Genomic DNA, 22,006 nt, shown 5'->3' on the forward strand with positions numbered 1-22,006 from the left:
CATACACAAGAGCGTGCACACATGCACACACCTTTTGTTCAATAGGAGATGGGCTATTGTGCTGCCTGTGCAGTCGGATTGTGTGCGAGCAGTTCCCTCACAGCTCTTAATAGCAGTTTTCAGGCAATTTTGTGTGTCAGCAGTGGCTGACTCAACAAACTCAAACACAGGGGAACACAAACCATACACTTACATAATACTAATGCATACACATTATCGGCAACACATACAAACAGAAAATGAGACATGTTATTAAGACTTATACACATGCACACAAATGCACACATACACACACACAAATCCTGTTTGTTCACTGGGGGTGTAGCCTAGAAAGAGCTGGAACCGGGCTTTGAATAAAAGCCGTGGCTTTTTGAATGGCTGAGCACCACAAGAAAAGGGCTTAGCAGCCAGCTTTGCCATTCTGTATCAACAGCCACTGAGTCTCTCTCACAAATACATGGCCTCTCTCTCTCTCACTAACTCTCTGACAGACACACAAGCACACACACACTGTGTCCCTCTATCGTTGTTTCTGTTAATACAGTCATTGCTAATGCAGTCATCTGCCAACGTATCAGGTCACCTTACACTGCACTTTCCTGCGCAGCATGTAGTGATTGTGTTGAATCTAATTAAAGATGGCTACTTCCTGTTACACCCGGAACAGCTGCCTGTGTGTCTGCAGTAAGGGGCAAAGCCCCAAAGCGGTTCGCATTTTCCACATGCCAGTGGCTTCCAATTACTTTAAAACAGTTTAAAAAACACTGCGGCGGTCGAAACCAACCGGCTTTTGAGGTTTGCTTGTTTCTTTACTGCTTCTCCTCGGAAACTTTCGCAGACAGGATAAACAAAATAACAAAACCAAAATAGAGCCGGGGACTACCCTATTAGCAGGGATTTCCAGCTAGTCTACCCAAAGGCTGTCTTTCGGCTCATCGAGCACCCGCTGATGATTTATGAAGATGTTGCTAGATAATTATCAAGTCAGTTATCACCGCCAGTCATGTTAATTTGCCAGGTATGCCCTCATTTACCTGTGAATAAAAATGAAAATGGAAAAGATGAATAATGGCGAATGGGGAATTTTAAGAGATGAGTAATTATACCCTTTCATCCCTCACCACAACTTTTTTTTTGAAGGATGACGGAACCAGGTGACATGAAGACACTGGCTTGTGGGAGACTCTGTCATCAGTATGCGTACGTTTTGTTAAAGTTTACCAGGTAGCCCAGTCATTAGCCATTCAGGTCGAAGATACCAGAAACAAAAGAGAGGTTAGGGCAGTTAATGCCAGGAATGCAACCTGCCGGGTAAGGTCTCTGGAGACCAGTGACTGGCACAATCTCACACACACACCCTTTCTGTAACAACCACACAAATTCATAAACACAAAGATCGCACAAAAGTATGCGCTTTCTCTTCTCTCTTTTTCTTTGTACCCTCAAACACTAGCTCGGGAGTGGTTCCTTACGACAAAAAAAAACAAAAAATCAGGAAGCTCTAATGTATCACGCAGCACTGGAAATAAAAACAGAAACAATGACCCACATGCACTCACGCAAAGGATATACAACACTGGGCAAGGTAAACTGGGTAGGTCAGCTGCATTGTTTTGTCCCTTTTCTCCCCCTCACAAATCCTTTCTCTTCTTCCAGCTTTGTCTTTTTTTCCCATCACCATTCCCTCGTCTTTACACGTATCGCTGCCACTCTCTTTCTTTCTCATTCTTCCCTCCTGCTCCACCTGGTCTTGCAAAAATACACACAAGTGGCCAAAAACACCTCGAAATCTCTTATGTTACAGTCAGTAGATATTACAATCAAATAAAATGCTGGTAGCACAGAAGGCAGCGACTTCTTTGTAATTTGACCATTTTTTCAAGATAAGGCGGGCAGTCATTTTACGCACTTCTGCGAGACAGGCTTGGTTTGATAGATATCACAAACTAGCCAGTGTGAGAGCAATTCATGCTTCACCTTTGCAAAGCCGGGACGACGGCATTGCTCTCCTGCGTGAGACAACTGCATTCTGGACAATCTTTATCATATCACAACTGTTACTGATCTCTGATGGCAAACAACAGCAGACTTTTTGCTGAAAAGGCTTTACACATTTATTTCAGAATCCAGACTTTATGTCACTTTGGGAAGCTTGTGATAGTGGATATACATGTGTTTGTTTGTTTCTTGGCACCTATAACTTAGCATAAAAGGTAAAGGAGAGGGCGATTGTTATTATTTAAGGACATTCTTACAAATAGCTATCTGTGAGATTAGTCACATTCATATGTTTTGGGGTGGAAAGCTCTCTCTCTGTCTCTGTCTCCGTCTCACTCCCTCCCACCTTGCTGCCACTGAGATTCTTTCTGGCCCCTTATTCTTAATCGCCACTAAGTTAATTAATCTCACACTTGGCCACTGTAATAACTTGACTTGTTAGACCTCTTCCGCGCAAATGGACTTTGCCTCTTTAGCAGCTAAAAGCACCAGTAATGAGCCATCTGAAAAAACACGGCCGTGTTAGTGTTAATATCCGCTCAACCTTTCATAATGTTACAATTACATATTAGCCAAGCGTCCTCCTGTAAATATAGCAACAGAAAAAAAAGTTATATAACTGTAACTAACTAACTATATATCAAAGTCTGATGCCATGGAAATTTGCAGAAGGCTCAGAGTAGGAGAGCTGGTTTGACTCATACATGAAATATAATGACTTTTAATAATTTTATTTCATGTATGAGTCAAAGTATAATCAATAATCAAAGTATACGAAAATCTGTGACTTTAACCTTAAAACTAGTACAGACAAAGAACCTTAACATTTATATTGCAAGTAGTGTAAAATGTTGTTCTACTTCCACCACGATGTATTTGATTCAGATTCATATGTTTACTACTAGCAGCATTGTTTTATGACAAATCATAAAAGTGTATGTCCGATTATCTATAATACTAATAATCAAAAAGGATAGCTTAAGTTGAGTTAATAGGGTAGGAAAAGTTAAAGCCAGACTAAAACTTTTAGTATTTGCACTCCTTGTCCTCAGCCCCGCTCAGCATTATCTGGTCAATCTCATGGTCTGGGATTGTCGAGGTCCCAAACCTTATTACATATTAATGTATTTAACCTATTGAGGAACCACTCAATAGACAGTCAAAGCACAGAATCCTGGCGCTGGGCAATTAAAAGAAATTGAGGGATGGACAGACAGACTGCCATCCAAGGCTGTTGGGGTCCATATGGCGGGGGGCTTTCAGAGGCGCTCTTCAATTACATAAAGGCCTGTGTGTATTGGCATGACACACAGAGGAGCCCAGACAGCAACACCAGAGAAAGAAGGAATAAATCATATTGCACTTAGTAACACACACACACACACACATTTATATGCATATACACTAGCGCAGAAAGAGACAGAATGGCAAATACAGAAGTCCCAAATTGCAGACACACAGAGCAGGTCAACAAAGGCACAACAAGATTTTGGATTCACTGTAACATGACAACAGAACCACTTGCATCAACACTCAAGCACCGTGACACACTACAAGCAAGCCCGACTGATCCCAAGCTTGCTTACGGCTCGTCTCCTCTTTCTTCTGAAAGCAGCTCCAATGCAAAAGAAAAAGACTGACTGTACATCAGGACAAGGAAGGTAAGGACACTAGCTAAAATAGGTATGTTCAAGGCAAGCTGAGCTTAAATGGTCTGGCTGAAGATGTGTAGATGACAAATGAGATATGTCAGGGGATGGAGAGCTTAGGGTTAAATACCTTTTCTAGCTTTTTTTCACCCCAATTTAAGATATTTTTCATTTTGTCATCTGCCTACCTTGCCCCCACCCCCTCTTCTCTTGGGATGTGTAGGAGGGACATGCACTACCCTAGCTAATGTATTATTCACCCTTCATTGATGTGTAACTAAGCCTGGCAGTTTGGAGGGAGCACGGTGTCACCAATTACCCCACACTACCACCACCTACACATACACACAGAAGCTCTAGTCACAAGGCCACCAGGAACCCATTTATTAATGTGCTGACACACAGCACACAGAGCTAGCACACACTGTTTTTCCTGTATCGAAAACATGGGTTTCAGTGTAACGTGCGTGTGCGTCACTGTGGTTTACTCATATTTTGGGAATGTGTCGCTGTTATGCGGCCTAAAATCAAAGTCGTTATAACTGACGTTGTTAACATTGAGGTGAGGACGTCTTTTGAGGTTAGGGTAAAGTTAGGGTAGCGGTATGGGTTATTGTTAAGGTTATTGTTAATTACCACATAATAAGGAGAGCAACAGATTAAATGAAATTATTACTTTTCCCTGTGCTTCTTTAAACACACAAATTTGTGAATGTAATTGCTTTCAGATGCACACGAACAACAGAAAGCTTGTTTCTCACCTGGGCTGTCCAAGTCAAGCAACAGTTAACTTTTTTCATAACTAACCCAAAAGTTTCCCTCACATTCCCACCTGCATTATTGTTATACTTATAACACAGCCTGTGGCAAAGTTAGCTAGTTAAAAAAATAACAATCCCACTGTTTATGCCTAAGCTCACCCATTAGCGCATGTGTTCGGCTGGGTTCAGTTCTGTTGTGGCCTTTGGCGATAAAATCTGAAGGGAATAAACAAGAACGAGGTAAAAGTTTGTTTTTCTCCACAACTGGAGACATGGGAAATGAGATGCACCAAAAATATCAGCTCGTTTCCATCCAGCTTGTGTGTGTTCCCTCTACCTTCAGCACAAATACACTTGGTGGTCCAAGTGAGCTAGGTGGGGTTGGTAGTGCTCCGACCGCAGGGTGTGGATCAGTCCTGACCTGATTAGTCATCATGCCTGACCCTGAACCAGCCAAAGAGGGAAGAATGCAAATGAATCTCCAGGACTGCTCGCCAGTAAATTTGACTTGGGACCAGTGTTTATGTGATGCAAACCACACCACACAAGGCCACAGTGGATGAGCCTGCTGACCCTGAACAGTGACTGTGCCATTAAAACCAAAGGGAAAAATGCTCGGGTGTTCGCCGAGTTAAAAGTAAGTAGTTAAAGTAATTGCACGATGGTGTTTAGAGAAGTGATGTCATGCCGTTGGCTTACTTTGATCAATAAAGCGATATAAAGTCAGCAGCGTGCTGTTTGCAACAACCCAAGACAATAATAATTAATAATGACAATTAATCATGCCAGAGTTAAGCCCCTCTTTCCCTGAGCGTACTGGGAAAGTGTTACTATTTCACCAGCATGAAGCTTCTTGTTTTCTTTCGTCGGGTTCTCTTCTTGTCAAGGCTCAACACATCCAGAGTACTCTATTCTTGGGTTAATGAACAGGTGAGGAATTACTTAGACAGATGGAGAAGGAAATTGATTTTTTTAAGTGTCGCCTCATTATCCCATGTGGGGCACTTTATTCAGCACCACAGAAACACGACACCAGAAAACATGGGTTGTGTAACGTCAAGGTCGTATGGTTTGGTGTGTGCATAAACAAAATGGGGGTCAGCGGTTTGAAATTGTCTGGAAGCCTGGCCATTAGTGAGAGACTAATTAGGGGAGACCAAGTGGTTTCCAGTACCGGTCGAAGCCAAGATTCATAAATAAGTAAGTGCAGGGGCAGCTTGGGCGCTTAATTAACAAAGCGTGAAAAAAGGGCGTGAATCCCAAGAGGCACAAACCCAATCTGGTTGCAAGGACGGGCTATCGGCAGCAATCCTGTCTATCTTGGTGGCATTGATTGATAGCAAGCCAAATTGAATCCCCAATCATCACCACCCTTTTAGTTCCTGCACCCTGGGGGATTTACAGAGGCCAAATTTGGCACACAGGGTCATGCTTTTGAGTCCCCTTTTCTGACATCGGTGCCATAAACAGCGCAACCCCCCACCCGACAACCTTTCTCCTGTGTTCACTTGACCATACCCATCTGGCCAGAGGTTATCTGACCCCTGTGTGTGTGTTCTTGCTTACACTTTCATGTCTTTGCCAATTGTTTTCACACTCTTAAGCTGTTTGCCTTGGTATTTAAACCCCAGACACCTCCTGCAACTCACACTTAGAAACCCTCTGCCACCTAAAGCAACATATTAAGTTACAGCCAAGTGAGATGCTATTGTCTTTCTTTTTTCCTTTTTTTTGCAGTCGTTCTTTCTGTCCTAATCTTTTATATTGTTAAAGCTGACAGGCGAAGAACGTGTTTTGTGGAAGAAGGAAAAAAAGCAGTGTGTCACGAAAAGCGACAAGCTGTCATGTAAGCGTTAGGCTTTGAACCTTTTTTTTTGTTTCTATTTTCTGTATATGGAACACCATTTGGTTTTTGTGACATACAGGACTGTTTCAGTCGGTGGAACGAGCAGAGGTGGTGTACATTCACCACACCTTTCCACTGTATCTTTCTCTCCCTACAGACAATGGGGGAAGTCATCTTGACAATCAAGACCTTATCACACAGTAGGCAACAACAATGGGTCTCCAAGTAGTAAATAGCAACTGTCTCCCAGCTGCTTACTGTCGCTGTTTGGATTTTGATATCACAAGGCCGTGAGATAACAGGCGGAGGAAAATAATACTGTAATTAGGGCCTACTGCAAGTGTGATAAGCTGCAGTCACAGAAGAGGTAACTGAAAAGGGGCAGAGGGAAGAACCACAGAAAAAAAAGCATGAAATAAAGAAAAAAGGGCTAAATAACAGTGTAACTCAGAGATCATGCCTTTAAGCTGAAAGGCCTTAAAACTTATGGTTTTATTCTCTAAATTGCTTAGAAGAAAGAAGACAAGCTGTATGGTAGGATAACAATGAACATGGAACAATCTAGAATATAAGTAAGGCTAAATAAAGTGTACAGGCCATCAATGCCAGTTTCAACCAGATGTTTAGAAACCTTCTGATGGATTAACAACCCGTCTACGGAGTTGTCGCCTTTTGCCCAGTGACAGCTGGGATAGGCATAAGCTCAACTGTGACCCTGAACTGGATAAGGGGAAGAAAATAGATGGATGGATGGATGGATGGATGGATGGATGGATGGATGGATGGATGGATGGATGGATGGATGGATGGATGGATGGATGGATGGGTGGATGGAGCTTCTTCCCTTACATATTATTGACCTAATTTTTTTCATGTGTTTTTGACCCCCATTCTGATAATTTCAGTGAATGCATTTCGAAATTGTCGTACAATGCTTCGGTTGATTACTACTGGTCGTTTGCAACATTCATTAAAAAAATCACGAGCACGCCTGTTAAAGGCTGGTTCCTTCAAGTGGGACTATGTGCATGTGTTCAAGGTGCAGAGTTATTGAAAGGCACTAATGGGAAGCAGTGGATCTTCCCTGGTGTAATCTTCTACCTGAGAGGAAATACCATCGTGTAGTGAAAGCTTTGATGATAGGTTAGTGGCAGAATTCCAAATGATGGGATGATCTTTGTTGTGCTCAAATGGATCTCTCAGATACTACTCCTCCTCTGAAGCTCAGCTCGTCACACTCCTTCCTCCCGGTCTTCTGCTACCTACCTGTCCACTACCATCCTCGGCCATCCTCCCCCTCCCCAAACTCAGTTGAGGCGACCTTGGCTCCCAACAACCTCTGGTCTGCATAGTTGCTTCGCTCAACACCTTTTGAAATGAACTGGCAGCCCAATAAACAGAACTAAGTGGGTTTTGAAAATGAAAACCCTCTGAACCCTCTCTTCTGGCCTGCCTCTCCTTTCTCTGCATGGCCTTGTACACACACACACAAACTGCTTAAACTTTGAGGGGCTTGGAAAAAAAATTATAACCTTTCTGACTTTGACTCAGTGGGGGAGTGGAGCGTGGCGAGAGTTGGACTCATCAAACACATTGCTCCCCTAGCCAAGTTAGAGGCTCAAACTCCAGAGGAGTGTGGGCTAGTTTATGCATCATTGCTACCTTCTATCTGCTATTCCATTTCAGCATCAACAGAATCCACTGTGCTAAACTGTGATTCCCGCTAACGGTAAGATGAACGCTGAATATCGTGTATAATTTTTAGCTTAATTCTTTTTAATCCCTTCTCTTTAATTTAGTTCACATACATAAAGTACATACACAGCTGAACGCTCTCAAACTACATTTCTAGGAAACGAAAGAGAAAAAGAAATGAGGAGTCTTTCAACTGTCTGGATGTTTCAAGCAGACCCTTTTTTTTACTCCCCTCAATCTCTGAGGTCCCCCGCTGCTCTGTTAGGACAGGAAGAAAGAGGCTGATCGATTGGGTCTGACAGAAATGAAATGAATGGAGCCACTCGATTGATTCATTAGCACAGGAGTGAATGAATGTAGATGTGGGCTCTGACCCTAAGAAGCAGGCGTAAGGATCAAGATTTTGTGGGATTTATGTGCACATGTGTGTCCAGCCGCGTGATTAAGAAACTGTCACCGCTCGTGTTTTCAATGTGTGTGTGTGTGTGTGAGAGAGAGAGAGAAAGGTCACAAGGGATTTCCATAAGGTGTAAGAGGGGAAGGGGAAGCTGTTTATGGCCTGACTTGGCACAGAGGGAGGGGGTCAGCCTATATTGTGTGGTGCTTTCATCTGGCTCATTGCAATTAGTGTTTCACAGCACTTGTCAAATCCCTTTTAAAGTCACAGTCGGCAAGCACCATGACAAACAGGCACGGTGGTACAAAGACACAGAAAAGTGTTTAAAATTGTCCCAAATTAGCAAACTTAGAAATAAACTTTCTTCTAACAGTGAAACACCAGCTTTGTGAGATGAGTGAAGCTGATATCAAAGCCACAGGGTGGCCTCTGTTTCCTTCTTATGCCACATCCACAGCAACAAGCATCGTTTATAGCTCTATGTCATCTACACTTCTACCAAGTGCAGAGGTGTTAGGACAATCTCAGTAACAACATGGCAGCAGCGACACCTCCACATTTGCAAGATTGCCCTGAAATGTTTATTTTTATAACAGTCACTGAGGCTTGTTTGTTCGTTTGATTCTTTTATTTTTTTATTTATTTTACATTTGCTTCAGCATCCTCTATATGTTGTACTCATTGTATGGCATATTTCAACTTTCATCTCCATTTGATTTTGCAGTGATATCAGTTTGCAGGACTTACTCACAGATAATACGTGGATGCAATGAAATCAGTTCCTGTGTGCAATACAAGATTAAACCAATTAAGCTCGTCTTACTGTGAGAAAAAAAGAAACCGGAATAAACAAGTTTCTTTAACAGTGAAACACCAACTTTGTGAGATGACTGAAGCTGATATCAAAACCACAGGGTGGCCTCTGGTTCAGCAACAAACATCACTTTATAGCCATATGTGATCTACACTTCTACCAAATGGGCAGGTGTTAGGGCAATCTGAGTAACAACACGCCAAAAGTGACGCCTCTACATTTGTAAGATTGCCCTCATGAAACGTTTACTTTTATAACAGTCGTTGTGGCTTTTTTTTTTACCTTTTCTTCAGCGTCCTCTAAATATTGCACTCACTTGGAACATAAAAGTCACGGTGTCACTGAAACTCTGTTTCACTGTGAGCCGAGGTTAAGTAAATGCTCCCCACAGCCGGCAGTGTCTGAAGGGAAGCTGCAGTGTGGAACTGTGGAGATTATGTAAAAATATGGACATCGGGTCACATGTTATTGCTGCTTCTGTCACCCAAATGTGTTGGTTTCACCCACCCTGTGCGAGCCGTGCTGGAGAGCGTGTTTAAGATGTTCAGAGTGAATTGGATGAGCTGTTGATAAGAGAGCAGGGGTCTAGTTAAACCCGCCGCCATTCTCCAGAAGACAAGAGAAAAAAAGGGGAGAAATATTTAATAGAGGTGGGGAGTCTTCCTGGGTCTTCTGAAGTGTAGATGAAGTGTGGGCGGTTAGTGTTTTTGACACCCAGGATGAGAAGTGGGGCACAATAAGTTGTAATAGAGTTCTACTGCAACACTGTACTCAGTGTGAGCAGGAGCACTCCTGCGCAGACCTCTTACCAAGTAAAATATACACTCCTGTTCTCACACATGCATTATGGTTAATTACAGTGGACATTTGAGCCCATCACATCAGTTCTGACTACAGCTGTTCCTTTGAAGCAGTGCCTATCATCACACATAGGCTTGCTCAGGATGGCTATTTGAAAATTAGCAAAAGCTGTTTCCCTGCTCTTGAAAAGGAATAAGGGCCTGGAGCTAGGCTGTCTGCCACAAAATGTCTTACCATTAACCACCCAGCTATGGTTAAACTCAACAAAGAAATCTCCCTCCCCGCTTCCTGCATCTCTGTTTCCTTCTTACATTTAACAAGGCCAGCAAAGGCTGAAACCAGGTAATGTGGCCTTTATTCCCCCTGAAGGCACGCTGTTTTACAGCTGTGTCCACTCTCCCGACAGATGTAACTAGCCATTTTCAAAGACAAATATCAAAGATCTCTTTTCTGCTCCATTGGCAAAAATTTGTTACAAGAGCCTGTAGCTCGTAAAGAAATGGTAGGAGGATGCCCTGAGGTGGATCAAACTGCTGCGAGGAGAAGTCCGCTCCTTTAAACTCCACCTTTCAAACCTCCCGCTGACCCGGTCTTTTTCGACTCTCTGAGAGGCAAGAGGCACGTTAGCTTTTCATGTTTACTATTTGTCGTCTCTCATAAGCAGACTGAGTCTTAAATGCAAACACCACTAATCTACAGATTAGCCATATGGGACAAAATGGAGTCATGCACACATCAGTCACCCACTGTGCCCTAAATCTGCTCTGCTTGTGAGTTTTTACATGTGAGCCTTAGAAAAGTTGCCAAAGTTTCTTTACAAATATGCACATCCTCTTTTATGATATACTTTGTTTTCCCCACTGGAATAGGACAAGCTCTGGGCTTTGATTGTTCAGCTACTGAACAAGACTAGCCTTAGGCAGAGAGCCCCACATCAAAATCATACAAAAAGACCCCCTCATGACCTCTCGATAGGGATCACACAATGTGGGCTGAGCGTGGGTGGAAAGCACAGCAGATACTAACTCACCTATAATATGAACATTCTGACACATGGTCATTTGAGTAGCAGACAGAGCCTATAAAATGTCATCTCAGAAAGCCATTATTATTATTAAGTTAACGTTTTTCTAACAGTATTCAAGTCATTATCATAAGTCAGTTAAACACAGCGGGGGGAATATCCCACTCATGTGCTTCCTCATCTGATTTATAGGGTTTTCTCTGTACTGCTGCAGAGTCAAAGCACCTTGAGAAAACTGTTGTTGTGATTTGGCGCTTTAGTTTTATATATTTAAAACTGAACCAATGAATCAACCATCAGCTTACACATTAAAGGGTTAATATGCAGGGAGTTTGCAGGACAAAAGTCATCAGGTTATATAAAAGTTTGAAATAATATAAATATAGTAGAGATCTTATTTTTAATGTTTGACAGTTGTTTTTAAAAACTAGGTTCTCATTCAAAAAAATATCAGCATTGCTGGACATTGAGCTTGAGTGCCTCCATCTCTCAATGCAGTCAAAACATTTCTTAAAAAACAAAAAAGTTAGTTGAGACTGCACACATGGACAAACTGTACCTCCAGCAGTGCACACACAGACCCTCCCCAACCCCTGTAATCTCCCAAATACACTCCTCTCGCTTAGATCAACAGCCCATCTTGCCCCTCGCCCATAAGTGAAAAATCTCTCCTTGCTCTCCTTTTCGTTCCCTGTGTCTGTGTGTGTCTCTTTTCCTTTCTCTCGTGTTCTGCTTGGCTAAATATAGACAGCAGCAGTGTGTCTGTGTGGTGGGCTGGCCCAGACACATTCACCCTCCCCTGCTTGCTCTCCACACTGAGTGTCAAAGACCTGCCATCCCACAAGGCCACTCTGTTGGAGACCAGGAAAGACTGCGCACACAGTGCCATATGCAAGGAAATCCATACACAAAAACTGTGCGCACACATTTTGTTTGGCATAAAAAAAAGATCTGGAACAACCTCTTGTAAAACTACCATCAATTCTGAATACTTACAAGTGCTTGTTTACATTAACGTAACAACAAGTCCTCACGGCAGTAATGTGAGAAGGATAAACCCAGTTAAACATCATACACGCCGTTTATTCGTGTGATTATATTCGTCATGGTTTCTGTGCGGTAAAATATTTTACGTGCTTTACTTCACTTAATAGTGCATGTGTCTATATAACATTCTTGTAATCACAAGAATGTTATATAAACTCGACTAATGGCACTGTCATTCATTAACAGTGCCGTGTACATGTCCAATATAAATATTTGGTGAATCTGAGGTGGATATAAACATAGTCGCTGATATGATAAACACTGCTTAGTGGGATTATTGTAACTATATTTTAAGGCAAAGTAGTCACAACCTAGAGAAACTATTATATTTCTGTAATTGTTTTACTTATATGTCTGAAATGGTAAAGTTTTGTTGAAGCTGAAGCTAAGCTGCTGCCTGCCTCCATGTTCTAAAGCCCTAAGCAAACATAGGAAAATTTACTTGGTCACACTCTGATGTGTCACATTGAGGTTCATATTCATTAATTGTTCTTCACTGTAGTTCCTCAGAAAAAAATATCCTGTTTTGACTATATCCCTATTTGCATCCTTGCTGCCTTATTTTGACTAGTAATCCTCGTTCATTCACTTCCTGGTGTATGAAGGCTCATGCAGGCCTGACATGGCTGCCGCTTGTCTGCATGTGAAATTCCAGCTCGGTGAATCTTTCCATGCCGCCGTCAGAGCCATGAACCGTCCTTCGGTGTGCATGAGTGCTCCTGCAGGCCCGCTGCATCTGTAAAGTCTGTCAGCTCTGTTGCCCTCTGGGTTGCTGATCCAAATCCAACCCCACACCCTGAAAACCACCAGACTGCTCCCCTGTACCATCATATCCCAACTCCCTACATGTCGTCATCCACGCGCCATTTCTTCCCAAGCGCCTGAACCTATGTCAGAATGCATCTGTTCAACGCGGCTCCAGCCTAGCATACGACCTGCAGACGGTCTGGGATCCCTGTTGGCTGATTGACTGGCACAACTGCCTCTTATGACTTTATCATTTCTTTTGTTTCTTGTTCAAAACATTAAAAAAATGTAAATAGGATGAGATCATCATGCCGTGCAGCATGCAATTCTGAAGAGAACATTACCAATGAGAGACAGAGCCCCAAAATAATAGATAGATAGATAGATAGATAGATAGATAGATAGATAGATAGATAGATAGATAGATAGATAGATAGATAGATAGATAGATAGATAGATAGATAGATAGATTACAATAACAATAATAATAAATTATATATTTAATGTATACTTATATATAATAAATTATAATTATTATTATTAGTACTAATAGTAGTAGCAATAGCACTGGTACTATTTGAATTGCATTTTGGAGTATATTTCACAACATACAGTCTTCCTTCATCGGGCCAATTGATTCAGGACATATCGACAATTATCCTTATGCGTTGTTTATTACCTTTAGCCAGTGTTCCGAATCAAATCTGAATCTGTGGTTTTGAAAGGCTGAGCAATGGCGAATGGCTAGATCAATAAGACCGCATTAATGGAGACTTTACGCATTCCCTGTGTTGAGGGTGTCCATCTGTGCGTCTGTGTTTTATTCATCTTATATATCTTTCATAATCGCATTAAGATAGATAGATCGTGTCCCCTTGTAGAATGATTGATTAGCAGAACTGACGCTCTTATTTTGCAAATTCACTTTCACGCCTCTTTAGCGCCACATCCACTTAGCCCTTCAATGGTCTCTGTGATAGGCACCATAGGGTCACTAATATATCCTTTTGTTACTTCAATAGTGACCTTAAACAGATTTGTTCAGTAAATTTGCTTTTGAATGTTATGTAGACGAGCTCCGGAGGAAAAGTTTGACTTAGCTGCTTCACTGGGAGTCCCGCTCAGGCCACACAGACTGACCCTGCGCCCTTAAATAAAGCCCGGTGTATGTAGGCCTTGGGACAGCTGGTCCCGGCCAGAATGGCCCAATTACTCTCTTTATTACGAAGGTTAGTTGCGTTTCAGCAAGATGTGGTCACCTGAAATCTGTACACGGGTAAAGTGAGAAATATCAATCAAGCAGTCACATGACCAAAGGAGGAGAAAGAAATCAAGTTCGATAAGACTCGAGCGTTTACAGTGTGGACAGAGTTTACGCATATTTTTTATGCATGCGTTGTTAATATATTAATCACCACCTGGAAATGATAATTAAATATATATATACATAAAAAATGTTTATGAGGACTAGGGGGACTCCCCTGCTGGAAAAAAAGAGCGAGAATAAATCACGGGAGAGAGTTTGATGAGAAATGTGCCAACTGCAAACAGGCACAGGAAAGCTCCCGTGGAGGTGTGATCTCACCCACATAAAAACATAAACATGTGCGCTACAAAGCCCTTGCTTGTGCGTAATCAGTCGTCGAAACACACAGCCATAAATAGAAAAAAAAAGACTGGGGAACTCTCTGTCGCTGTTTATGTGGCTTCAGCTAACAATACAAAACGGTTTAAATTGAGTAAAAATTTAGTTCCAGTGGGTCCAGTGTTTGAGTTTAGAGAAAAATATAATAAGAAAGAATAAGAAAAAATCTGGCCTGCTCTTAAGACACTTGTACAGTATTAGCGGGGTGTTTTGCCTGTCCCGAATATCACCAGGAAGCCCGTTCATACTTTTTTGTGCCTTCGTTCTCCCAAAACATCTGCGCACTAAATAGCACAATTATCGACGCAATTTGTCTCCTCAGCACACTGCTAAGCACCCCAAAGTTCAAGGCCACGGTAGCATCCGCCGAGGACGACCCAAAACGCCAGGGCATCAATCAACCCCGACATAAACACAGGTTAATGGTTTCATCTCTTATTTAACTGAGATACAATTAAGACACTTAACCCATCTGAGTAGTCCAACCCATAACAAAGATTACATAAAATTCAATAGCATAAACAACTCTTATGTTAAGGTTTCGTGTACAGCCACATTAAGAAAATTACCAAAAGTATCAAATCCAGCAAGAAAACAACCGTCATGCTTTTACGTGCCTGATGTGCGCCACATCAAACACCCAATCAGTTAAATGAGGTATGCTGAATGAGGAGTCAAATTAATGTTTTGCGCTGATGTTGCCACGGAGAACTCAGAAACCCTGGGTTTAACTGTCCCATAATTACACGATTACAAATAAACTGAATTTATACTGTTGAAGACCTTGGGAGTGACTTTTATCCTACATGGCTTTTTAAAATATCAAATGTAAAACCAAAGGGTCAAAAAGAAAACATGAAATAATTAACAGCCTTTTCCGCGGGCAGTGTGACCCCGGGACCGGAGAGGCGCACAGTGAGCCTGGGCAAACGTCCCCCCACCGGGCCGCTTGTTGCTCCCTAACTCGCCATAAACCCATATATCCCAGAAAGAAGTCCTAGCAGCCATAAATCATCCGGCTGTATTACAAGCTTAGGTAAACCCCCAGCCAGGTCAGTAGAGCAGAGTTTATGGCATCACTTAGGTAGGGAATAGATTGTTCTAACAAAATACATCAACTTCAAGCAGTGCGAAGGAAAACTTTCTGCTTTTGTTAAGGCCAAGCCCTCTCTCACTCTGTCTCCCTTTCCCGGCTCACTCGCGGTGTCTACCTCTTTACCCCACAACTTTTGCACGACAGGAATCCACCCATCCATTCAAAGCCATATGTTTTAAGTCAGTGGTTCCTCACTGGGGTCCGGTGAGGTACAGGGGCCACTAAGTGGCATTCAAGGTTCCTTAGAAGAAGAAAAAAAAAGATATTTGGGACTTTTTTAAAGATTTGGAAATAGATATTAGAATTTGATTATTCTAATAAAAGATTTTCATTGAAAATATTTCTTTTTTTTTAAAAAATCACAGCCTACTTTGGTCTTCTTTTGTGTAGAATTAATTAAATAAATGAATAAAACCAAACAAAATACATCTTAACCGGTAACCATAGTGTTACTAAAGTCACTCTTATTAACTGAGTTTTGACTCTAGGTCCTGACCGAGCAAATATTACTACGTGGAAATCAGAATAATTGGTTGTGAAGAGTTTAAGAAAGTGTGGGATATAAGAATTTCTTAAATTGCGGACAACATGGATTGAGAGCCATCTCAGAGGCTGTAAAACAATCTTCATTTAGAATAATTTGTGTTTGTATTAGCTTAGCAGACAAAGCGACTTTCCACTGCAGTTAAATAAATAAATAAAAAAAATTAAACTCTTTTTTCCGTGCAGCCTGCTGTCAGTTTTTTTTTTAAATCAAAGGCCCTGTGTATCTACAGCAGGCTAGTTTATTCATAGTGTAAATCTGGTGCGCCACTTGTATTTCAAACAATCGGTGACAAATCGGCAGAAAGTAAAATGTACCTTGGGGAAAAAATATCCATCAGCAACAACCTTTTCTCAGTTTCTGAGAGTGAAAAAACAAAAACTTCAGACGTTATGTGGACAGGTGGAGAAATAAGCTGAGATCGAGACGCGTTTGCTGAGCCAGTGGCCCACTGTCCTACTTTCCTACTGGCATCACAAGCCAACCGGGAGCCTCGCCTGGGCTCCGACATTCATACTCTCAAGCTTTAGGCCTCTTTCAACCTTATTTCGACTAGTCCATTTTTTTAAATTCCCAAACATCGCAGAGTGAAACAAAGTACGGGGAAGACGTAATAGAAGAGCGGGGCAGTCGTTTACATCGCTGGGAAAAACGACAGATGGAATTTCTCATTGATTTTACGCACTGCAAACATCCACACAGAGCTAAGACAGATGAGCTGTCAGAGGAAACTGATAAAAATATATAACTGAGGATTACCAAATTCATATCACGTTAATAAAAAACAATAAATAAAATAAAAACATCTGATAAAACTAAAATAATAATTACTGTACAGATGAGAGAAGAGACAACTCATCAGTTATAAAAATGACTTTACCAAATCACACGTCGCGTTTCAGATATTTCAGATTAATAAAAAAAAATATTCAAAATGTGGGTTATGATTCAATCCCCTCGCCTTCTTTTGAAGGGCACATAAATATACGCATAGTCCAGATGTCAGAAGGCCACACACCGAAGCAATCCCTTAAAATGCACGCAGTTGACCTGGGGAAAGTGCTGTGTGTGTGTGCGTGGGGGGAAAGCCGCGACTCCCCAGTGAGATACAGTGTGGAGCTAATGTCCTTAAATGACAAAGAAAGCACTGGCAGCCCTCACAATCCTGTGCTCCAAAAAAGAATACACAACGATCATTGAAATGGATGAGCTTTCGTGGACGCGCAACAATTGAATCCTGTAAAGTCAGTAATTTCATTAGAGATGCTTAAAAAAGAAAGAACGAAATCAGCCACGGCTGGTCACTTCCAAAATGAAATTAATTCGGGGGGTAGAAATGGAATCATCATTTTTTGGGTACGGCTACATGAGCTTTAGGGTGCAGTGCCCAGCCTTTAAGAGGCACGGGTGCGGACTCGCTTGGTGTGGAGAAATATTAGGCTTCAGGAAAGCTGCAACATGAAACCTCTAGAACAGTTAAAATTTCTTACCTTCCACGGCAGACACCACAGGCAGCAAGAGGCTGCATAAAAGCAGAAAGTAATCCATTGTCATAAAGCGGTCAGGTCGGACATGTAAATAGACCCACGGCAGAGAGAGTGAGGAAGGAATACAATCCTGGGTGATCCGACGCTCCACGCACCCAGTCCCGTCCCGGTCCCCGCTGTGTCAAACCTCCAGGACCAGAGTTACCTCCATTCACCAAAACACATAGAGGTGAGAGTTCAAATCAAATATCGCCTTTGATATAAAATATTTCAACCCTTCTCCCCTTTTCAGTGATTTCCAAAGTGCCTTATTAAACCAGGGAAAAGACAACAGGCGCAAGTCTCACGGTCCCTTCCCCTCGCATTGAGCGAATGCACTGAAAACAGGTAGTCCAGCCCGTGGTCACCATCCGGAGAATATTTCCAGCAGCGTTTGGATGATACTCGGTAACAAAAAAGAAAGAAAAAATGGAAATGCCAACCTTCTCCGAGAGATCCAAGCACTTTCTCTATAGTCAGAGCAGAGGCAGAGATAGCGGCAGTGCTGTCAGGATCATGCTGTATAGTCCCATACGTGCACGCTCACGTGCGTCAAGTGGTATTCCTATAAGGAGAGAGCCGCGGTTTATAGATATTTATTCCCTGAGCGAATTTATCGGCTTTGGCTGCCGCGTAAACCGTCTTGTTTCGCTCGGCTTGTGCACTGGAATGAAGCACAAGGCGGTGGATGAATAAGGAGAGGAGAGAGAGCGAGCGAGCGAGCGAGCGAGAGAGAGACCTGGGGGGGGGGGGGGGGGGGGACCAAGAGGAGGGGTTACGGCTGAAGCAGCTGCACTGAAAAACTGTACCATGACAATCATTTACTTTCCACATTTATTCTAAAATAAAAATCTGTGTCTGCTCCAAATAAGAATGCATCGCTACATTTTTCTGCACTTATCTCCGGAGCAGCCTTTGTTTGTGCCACATCCACAATAAAGCAAACACAGGAGACGGTTTCTCTGCTTCTCTGCCAGATGTTTAACTGTGTAGTGACTACCTATAAGAAGCTTCAACAGTCCTATACAATGGCAGCTTTGTTAACTTGATGGGGTTTTTTTTAATTCTAGTTTACTTTTTTCTGCAGCGGGTCACTGACTTGGCTTAGAGCGCATGTAAAAGCATGGACACACAGCGCCCCCTTGCGGGTCGCTTCCGTTTCGATGAATAGGGTCTGATTAAAACTTCTTTCTCCTCAATTATTTGACTCCAGAGCACTTAAGCATTCCGGGGAATTTCCGTCGGACTTTAACTGTTTTTTCTCAGATATATTAAAAAGGACCTCGCCTGTTTTCAAATTCGGTGCCTTGGACATTACATCTTGGTTTTTATTTGAAAGAGTACACACATAAATAAAAAGCGATTTAGTGATTATATTCAAGTCGGAAAGGTGATAAAAGTTTTTCTCCAATTTTCGATTTAGGAAACGTCGGACTTTTCTTTGAGATTTAAAATAATAACAAAAATGGAAAAACTTATAAAGAAACGAAGCCCTTAACTTGAGCTGAACATTGAACAGCCCCCGTATGTAAATCGCTTCTCTGTGTTTATAATTCAATGAGACATTTAAGTCAATTGGTCGGGCAAAATGTTGCCAGCAGCGGTTTTTGTTTCCTTCGGGACCACGGAGCTACTATTTACTTTTCCTCTCCCCTGGATAAGTTAAGCAGAGGGCATCTGTCACGAGCGGGCTTTTCCAGCCTTTCTCCTCAACCTCCCTGAATCTACAGCCGTTCTGTCATGCTGCTACCATGTTGTTTTATTTTCAAACACCAGTAAACAGAGGGGTTTGAAATAAGTTTACGTTCCACTCGGAAGTGAGATCGCTTTTTATCTCACAGGGAAATGATTTCCTTTATGCCCCATTTGTCAGTTTTAGGGGTCATTACAGCACTTTGAATTAACGGAAATAGCCATTTGGTCATTTGCACAAAAACTGTGATTTATTGATTAATTATAGGAAACTGGTACTTACTTTAGAGGTGAGTAAAACTGTGTCTTGTTTGTTATTTTATGCTTAGTAATAATTATATGATGCAAGAGATGTTAGAGAATGTTCTCCACTGAACAGTTATGTAGTGGGCGATTAAATAGCGTAACTACAGTGTTGTTACCACGCTGTTTTCTCTCGTGTCTTTGGAGATAAGAGAGTGATCTTGCTTACACTGGTTTATTCTACTCGGAACTAATAGCGCTTTTGCTGCTACACAATGAAGCCAAAGTGAAGCTAAATGAGGGGTTTGTCATCATTAGTGTAGAGTTGTAAAGCGATTGTCTGCCATATCCTGAGAACTGCAGTCAGACAGATGAGACAATGTTTTCCTGCGTGTGTTAGGTCGCCAGCGTCGATGGGATTGTTGCTATTTATTTGTATATTTATTTATTTAAAGACTTAATTTTCCACATATTTTGGAATTTGTGGAATTTAAGTTTGCTGTTGTCATCAACAAGCAGTTGAATACATTAAAAGCTAATACATTTTATTTTAATTATTTGGTAATTAAGCATTTATCATTATGCAATATTCTGTGAAATTAGAAGTTAGACATTTTCTCAAAATTTAACTTTAGCTTGTAAACCTAAACAACAGCAGTTTACACCACTGTTAGCATAGCACTCTTTTACTTTTGTTGTTTAATGTAATTTTGTTTTTAATGTATAATTTATTCAATGAATTGTTCTAACATGTAAAACTGAATTAAAGTTTAACTTTTTTAATTTTGATTTTCAGTTTTTCAGGGTTTTTTTTTTCAGGAATTATGAGAAAAACGTTGTTTATATGAGAATACAAAAAGTTCACAAAGGGGTTGGATTTATGTATGAATACTCTCTTACATTTACTCCGTGTAAGACAGTAATAAAGCTCTATATGAGACTTTTGCAATATTTCCTTCAGATAGTTATTAATAATTTTTTGTTTCTCCTCTTTTGGTAACACAGCAACTCAGCATATAGGGATCCACACATCCACACAACGCAAAATAAATGCTCTTCATGCTCTCTATATGAAAGTTAATTTTAAACCAGCATGTACTGTCAGACTTACTTTTGCAAGAAAATATTCCATATTTCTGTGCAGTAAAATTTCTTTGGCATTTAAAGTTCCCTATGTTATGGGTTAGGGCTCACTGACACAAAATTTGTCCATTTCCAATAAGAATTCCTGTATACCTCACAATGACATAGTCCATTTGAAAGGAAAATCATTTTACAAGTTTAGCAACGTGGGTAGAAGGATCTGCGGTGGCTTCAAAGAAGACTTTTCATTACCAAAAGCCACTGAAGCCCAGACTCTCCTGCCTGCTCGCTATTAATGGGCAACTTGAAGCACACAAGTTCATGACTACCACCTTTGTTACTTTTATGTGCTTCTAACTTCTCTTTGCAGGAAATGAGGATCAACTTTGTAAAGGAAAGAAAAACATAACTATAACTTCAAAATTATGAATGTTTAGCTGCATTTATTTTTAAAGAATTTTACAAGTACTACTTTTCACTGTTGATTTTCTCTCTTTCTGAAGATCACAGAGCACAAATCGTGGTCTACGATAAGCAAAAGAGTGCCAGGGCAAGTATTAGAGAACCCTCGTGTTTGGCAATGTAAAAAGATAAAGATAAATGTGTCAAACCATAAATATAGTCTTGATATAAACCAACAGACTTTGGAGGAGGGGGTGTTTTTTTCCACATTAATATATGTATATATATATATATATACACTTCACCCGTTGCCTACTGGTGGTGGTCAGAGGGCCCGGTGGCGCCAGTGTCCGGCAGCCTCGCCTCTGTCAGTGCGCCCCAGGGCAGCTGTGGCTACAATGTAGCTTGCCATCACCAGTGTGTGAATGGGTGGATGACTGAATGTAGTGTAAAGCGCTTTGGGGTCCATAGGGACTAAGTAAAGCGCTATATAAATACTGGCCATTTACCATATTATTATTATGATATGTATATATATATATGTATATATATACTGAGGACAGGATAATAGCAGGATACTTCGCAGTTTTTCAATGTTGCCTCTTTGAAATGAAATTGTTAAGATAAGATAAGATAAGATACCTTTATTAGTCCCACGAGTGGGAAATTTCATGTCCATTATCTTCCCAAATATAACCTCAAACAAATACATATACAGACATACTCTCCACAAACAAAGAAGGAAACAGTCCACTAAGTCCTGGGAGCGTCACAACAGCACCTGGCACACATTAGAAACTCAGTAAGTAAAGTGGCAGACATTTTACTGCCATATGGAAATTTCTCAAGCTTACACCTACTGAGCCCTCGCCAGACCCTCACTAACCTCATCCATCCTTCCTCCCACTCATCTTGTGCCAGGGTAACAGTGTCTCTACTTTCTGTTTTAAAGCAGCTCTGCACAGATGCACATAAGCATTGCAAAAAAGACCTTTT

General features: G+C 41.4%; 1 protein-coding gene across 5 annotated transcripts in view; it reads right to left on the bottom strand.

Annotated features, from left to right (window-relative positions):
- ephb3b (eph receptor B3b) overlaps window positions 1-18,272 on the bottom strand; it is a 58,361-nt gene extending 40,089 nt beyond the window's left edge. For all 5 annotated transcript variants that reach the window (XM_076874389.1, XM_076874388.1, XM_012922095.3 and 2 more), the window contains exon 1: window positions 17,555-18,272. In XM_076874389.1, coding sequence (XP_076730504.1) covers window positions 17,555-17,618 — 64 coding nt within the window. In that variant the 5' untranslated portion in view covers window positions 17,619-18,272. The remainder of the gene's footprint in view (window positions 1-17,554) is intronic.
- Window positions 18,273-22,006: the final 3,734 nt, after the last annotated feature.

The sequence above is a fragment of the Maylandia zebra genome, linkage group LG15 (assembly GCF_041146795.1).
Source record: "Maylandia zebra isolate NMK-2024a linkage group LG15, Mzebra_GT3a, whole genome shotgun sequence".
Taxonomy (NCBI): domain Eukaryota; kingdom Metazoa; phylum Chordata; class Actinopteri; order Cichliformes; family Cichlidae; genus Maylandia; species Maylandia zebra.